Source organism: Thalassophryne amazonica, unplaced genomic scaffold (assembly GCF_902500255.1).
Source record: "Thalassophryne amazonica unplaced genomic scaffold, fThaAma1.1, whole genome shotgun sequence".
Lineage (NCBI taxonomy): Eukaryota > Metazoa > Chordata > Actinopteri > Batrachoidiformes > Batrachoididae > Thalassophryne > Thalassophryne amazonica.
This window is the reverse complement of record NW_022986366.1, coordinates 55,667-60,968: the sequence shown is the minus strand read 5'-3', so window position 1 is coordinate 60,968 and position 5,302 is coordinate 55,667. Positions and strand designations below refer to the sequence as shown.

Here is a 5,302-nt window from a genome sequence, read left to right as displayed (position 1 = left end):
CACAGATTAGCCTTCTGTCCACCATTTACCTGTATTTTGGCATGCTTGGCGTCAGAAAGTTATGTTGGATCCAAAAGGATCCAAAAAGGCTAGGACCAAAAGTTATATTGGATTGGTTGCCACTGACCAATAGTGTTAGAGCTTACTGCCAACAGCTAGCCAATCAGAGCATGGCATATGAAGGTCAGGAGCTTGCTGACAGATGCTGGTTGAAAAGATGGCAACAAACATGTCAACAACAGCAGAAAATCGTCTGCCAGCGAGGTTTGCTGAGTTCACAGAGGAGGAACTGGTGGAAATATTGAACTCCAAGGATGCCAAAAACACTAAGAAGGTAGACAAGCACGCTACTGACGTTTTAGAAGCATTCATATGCTGTTCACAACAAAATAAATTGATCTAATTTAAAATCGTAAATGGACTACATTTATACAGCGCTTTTCCATCTGAATCAGATGCTCAAAGCGCTTTACAATTATGCATCACATTCACCCCGATGTCAGGGTGCTGCCATACAAGGTGCTCACTACACACCGGGAGCAGTAGGGGATTAAAGGCCTTGCCCAAGGGCCCTTAGTGATTTTCCAGTCAGATGGGGATTTGAACCCATGATCTTCTGGACTCAAGCCCAACATCTTAACCACTAGACCATCACCTCCCCTTTTTTTACTTTTTTACTCCCCTTTTTTTAGTCAATTTACTTGACTCTTTGTTGTTTGCTTAATTAGGGAGGGGGGTGGAGAACATAACAATTGATGGATGGCAAGTCGTCCAACATAGAGAAATATTGGATGAAGAAAAGTTATATTGGACGAGGCGTAGCCCTCCTTACCATCCATTATTTGTATTATATATATATATATATATATATATATATATATATATATATATATACACACACACACACACATAAAAGACGGAACAGACAGAAATGGGTCTACGATGCAGGACTCCAGGAGATGCAAGGAGAAAAGGGACAGTGGAAGGGCATAGGGGCCAGGAAGGGCACCTACCAGAGTCACCAGGGCAGCCCAACGAACCGCCAGAAGAACGGCCCAGGCAGGCCAGAATGCACCCCCACACCGCTCCCCACCCCCCTCATGGAGACACAGGGAGCAACCCCATGCACCAGGGTTGAGCACACAGGGTGCCGGCGTAGGCCCCACAAAAGGGGGCAAGAGGCCAAGGAGCCAGCACGACCAAACCCAAAACCTGGGCATGGACTACCGAGCCCCATCATGGCGGAATCCAGCCCCCAGACAAGGGGCGGGACCAAAACCCCTGAGCCAGGAAGCACATGGGACTCCCCTATCACCCGAGACTCCCCCAGCACAGCCAGCAGGACACCCCCAAGACCCCACCCCAGCCCCTCATCCACCCTTCCAAGGCCCCACCCCAAACCCCAAGATCAGGAGACCACCCAGGCGAGAGCGGGACAACAGCCCATCCCATTGAGACCATGGCCCCCATCCCCCCAGCAGTCGTCCACCCCCAGTGTCATCACACACGTAACACCGCAACACCCACCCCAGGGTAGGGCCCCAAGACTATGGCTGAACCGGACAGACGAACTACCGCCCATCCCAGCGCCCAAGGCATCCCCGGCCATCTGGGGCCGACCTCACATGCCACACTCACCTGATCTAACAAACCCACCCTTGTTATTATAATTAATCCATGGCTTAAAGTTCTCCGTCACCACGACGGATTTCTGTCATTTGGAAAATTTAACCACACATACGCGCAAACGTGTTGTCATGCGTATTTTGGGGCCGAAATATGATGCTCTCACTGTCAAAGCAACATCACATTCTGCGCTAATAAAAGCAGCAGCAGTGTCAGCGTGGATGGCGCCGCACCGCGGAGGAAGGGACTGTGTGGATTTTAACTGCTCTCTGCTCTGTTTACTGCTTGCCATGAGCCACTCTGAATGGTAACAGTGTGTCCCTCACAGAACCCCACGTACAGTCAGGCTCATTAGTGTTTGGACGGTGGTACAGGGTTGGGGTGTTCTGTAATTTTGTCTCTGTTCACCACTACAATGGAGTGTGTGTGTGTGTGTGTGTGTGTGTGTGTGTGTGTGTGTGTGTGTGTGTGTGTGTGTGTGTGTGTGTGTGTGTGTGTGTGTGTGTGTGTGTGTGTGTGTGTGTGTGTGTGTCAGGGTGTGTGAGGTGCGGTCAGTAGACGGTACCCCCATCACGGCCTTCATGGTCCATGAGTGTGAGGGCTCGAGTCGTATCGGCTCACGGCCACGACGATACCTTTTCAGTGGCCATAGCAATGGCAGCATCCAGATGTGGGACCTGACCACCGCCATGGAGATCGCCAGCAAGGTTGACATCAAAGGTGAGGGACTAATAAAGACACAACTGCAGAACAACAGAGAGTCTACACATAGAGAATAAGAGTGGCCCCAGAACAGAACCTTGTGGTACTCCCTTTTTCCACTACAGAAAACAGAAGCAGTGTCACTGCAAGACATACTGTAGATAAAAGTAAGTCCTTTCAGCTTCTCCCTTGTTTTTCCCCTCAGGGTCGCCACAGCAAATCCTAGGTGGAGTTGCATGTTGAATTGGCACAAGTTTTACACCAGATGTTCTTCCTGGCACAACTGTGGTTTGAACTGGGAGCCTTCTGCACTGCAAACAAGTGCACTAATCACTTGTCCACCATCCCAGTAAGACACACAGTTGGTGTCAAATTAATTTGGCACCAATCGTCTAAACACTAAAATCCAGTAACAGCAAAAGTGCAGTTTTTCTGGGTAAGGCCAAAGAGGTTTATGGATGTGGTTTGGTAGGACATGTAGGTGGTTGGTGTGCAGCGGACAGGGTGAGAGTGAACAGATGATATGCTGTGGCGCCCTCTGATGGGAGCATTCACTCATTTATTCATCTTCTGCCACTTGTCTGGGTCATTGGGGTAGGAAACCATGCAGCTCAGCCCTATTCTCTTCCGGGGAGATCCTGAGGCATTCCCAATCCATCTGGGAGATATAATCCCTTTGGTGTGTCATGGGTCTCCTCCCAGTTGGACATGCCTGGAAGACATCCCTAGGGAAACCACCAGGGGGCATCATCACAAGATGCCCAACTCACCTCAGCTGGATCCTGTGGAGAGACCTGGTTGTACACATGTAGACTGGTTGGAGATATACCCATTACGGTGCCTGGTATGACCAACCTGGAACCAGTAATGAGAGCACCCAAAAGCAAAAGCAAGTCAATAAAATATATCAGTTTAAAAAAAGTCAGTGTTCAAATATTCATGGACAAAAACTGCAGAGAAGAATTCAGTGTTCTGATAATGAAGCCAATGTCTGGAGTTTAAAACATGATATAATTAATAATGTTTTTCTTCAAAACTCAAACATTGTCAGAATTCCCTGCAGATTGTCAGTGTGCTCTGATTGGTTGTTTGTCAGCACTGGGTGGGCCCACGGAGGAGGAGCTTCTGGAGCTGCTGGACCAGTGTGACCTGGCTCTGACCCGAACCCCAGACTCCACACCCCGAGCATCCACTTGCAGGTTTGTCAGGACATGTAAAACTTTACAGACAACACATGTTGAAAGCGTTTCTTCTTCTTCGTCTCGCTCACTTTGTGACATTTTTGCAGTCTGTCGCAGCTGAGTGACAGCTTCAGGGCGGAGCATGTTTGCAGGACAGGAAGAGGATCTGCAGGTTTGGGGTCGTCTGTTTTACTGGGCAGCAACCTCCCTCCACAGACTCCGCCTCCTGAGTCCCTCACTAAAGCCGGTAGCCCCTCCCCTGGCCTTGGCCCCTCCCCTGGGCTTGGCCCCCTCAGTCCCAGTGCTGCCAGTCAGGCTGCCAGTCCCCAACCTGCCAGAAACTGGACTCGAGACAAAGAGTGGGCGGGGTCAGTCCGCAGAGGAAGCTTTGTGGAGCGCTGTCAGGAACTTGCCAAAGGATCAGAATCGGCGGCAAGCCTGGGGTTGGATGCTCTGAGGCGGAGTTTAGCAGTTTGCAGCGAATTAGAAGCCAGGTTTGGCCTGAGGACGCCCACAGGTTTTTCTGTGCCTTCTAGTGGACGCTATTCTGCAGGAACGCCTTCATCCCTGGCATCATCATCACCTCATAGGGTCACATCCCCAGAAAGCCCTGCCCCCACTGCGGTGAGTCCAACCTGTTTGCAGAAGGCTGCATCACCTCGGCACAGCGCCGGACCATCAGTTTCCTCCGAGAACCCAACCAGTCCAGACAGCCCTGCTGCTGGTCTACCGACCAATCACACACCCCAGATGAATGAGACCAGCTTCTGATTGGCTGTTGCCTTGGAGCATTTTTTTCCATTTGGCCTGTTGATAAGGGACCAAAAAGTAATTGGTTATATTCTTTGTTAAGTTGGTCGTCCAACCAGAAAGTTATAGGATAAAATCCAAGTTCTGTTCCAACGTCAGACTGCCCTCAAGCAAGGCCCCGTGAGCATCACCCAGTTCAAAACCACATGGGGGTGGTGCTCAGGTGTCATCATGTTGTGATGTGGCAAGTGCAACTGAGTACCCAAAAAGAAAAAAAGCAGAAGCAGTAGTAGTTCCTGTTGGTACTGGATCTTGTGAGTGGTACTCAAGACAAGGGACAAATGATCCTCTGCTGTGGAGTCAAAGGTCACAGTCAGGCCAGGTCAGGGTCCTGGTACCACACGTCCACTACACCACAGAATCAGCCTGGGTCCTGGATGGCAACAACCCAGCCAGATATCTGTCTGACTATCTGCTGGAATCAGGTGAAGTGTGGGCGTGTCCTCAACCTTCTCCAGTCTCGAGAGTCCTGGGGCCTCATGTACAAAGGCTGGGTGCGCACAAAAACCTGGCATCCATCCGTCTCCACACCAACATTCAGATGTACCTAAAGTGAAATGGCCATGGAAATGTGCAGTGTGTCACGTACAAATCCTGGCTGGCGTACACACGTTTCTGCAGCTATTGTTCGTCTGCCAACACGTAGCGATAAAGCTGGGAACCATTAATAGAGTGAAAACATGAAGTCACCAGAGTGATGTGCACAACAGAGACACACTGATGAACAGTGAACACACCCACGTGTTTGCAGTTATACAGTTGTATGCAAAGGTTTGGGCCCCCTGATGATTTCCATGATTTTCCTTTATAAATTATTAGTTGTCTGGATCAGAAATTTCAGTTAAATATATAGCAGACAAACACAGTGATATTTGAGAAGTGAAATGAAGTTTATAGTATTTACAGAAAGTGTGCAATAATTCTTTAAACAAAATTGGGCAGGTGCATAAATTTGGGCACCCTTGTCATTTTATTGATTTGAA

The 5,302-nt window shown here is 49.3% G+C and overlaps 1 protein-coding gene across 1 annotated transcript; it reads left to right on the top strand.

The window, feature by feature from the left end:
* The first annotated feature begins 2,089 nt into the window (after positions 1 to 2,089).
* On the top strand, positions 2,090 to 5,095 carry LOC117506132. The gene is made up of 3 exons (XM_034165637.1): positions 2,090 to 2,346; positions 3,425 to 3,527; positions 3,617 to 5,095. Exons 1-3 carry the CDS (start codon positions 2,208 to 2,210, stop codon positions 4,278 to 4,280), a joined length of 906 nt encoding a protein of 301 aa, XP_034021528.1. The 5' UTR covers positions 2,090 to 2,207; the 3' UTR covers positions 4,281 to 5,095.
* Positions 5,096 to 5,302: the final 207 nt, after the last annotated feature.

What these genes read in the sequence shown, in the direction of transcription:
- LOC117506132 (XM_034165637.1), top strand. Translation starts at nt 2,208, where the DNA reads ATGGTCCATGAGTGTGAGGGCTCGAGTCGTATCGGCTCACGGCCACGA. An exon ending in CAGCAAGGTTGACATCAAAG is followed by an intron (nt 2,347 to 3,424) that starts GTGAGGGACTAA and finishes GTTGTTTGTCAG; the next exon opens with CACTGGGTGGGCCCACGGAG. An exon ending in CCCCGAGCATCCACTTGCAG is followed by an intron (nt 3,528 to 3,616) that starts GTTTGTCAGGAC and finishes ACATTTTTGCAG; the next exon opens with TCTGTCGCAGCTGAGTGACA.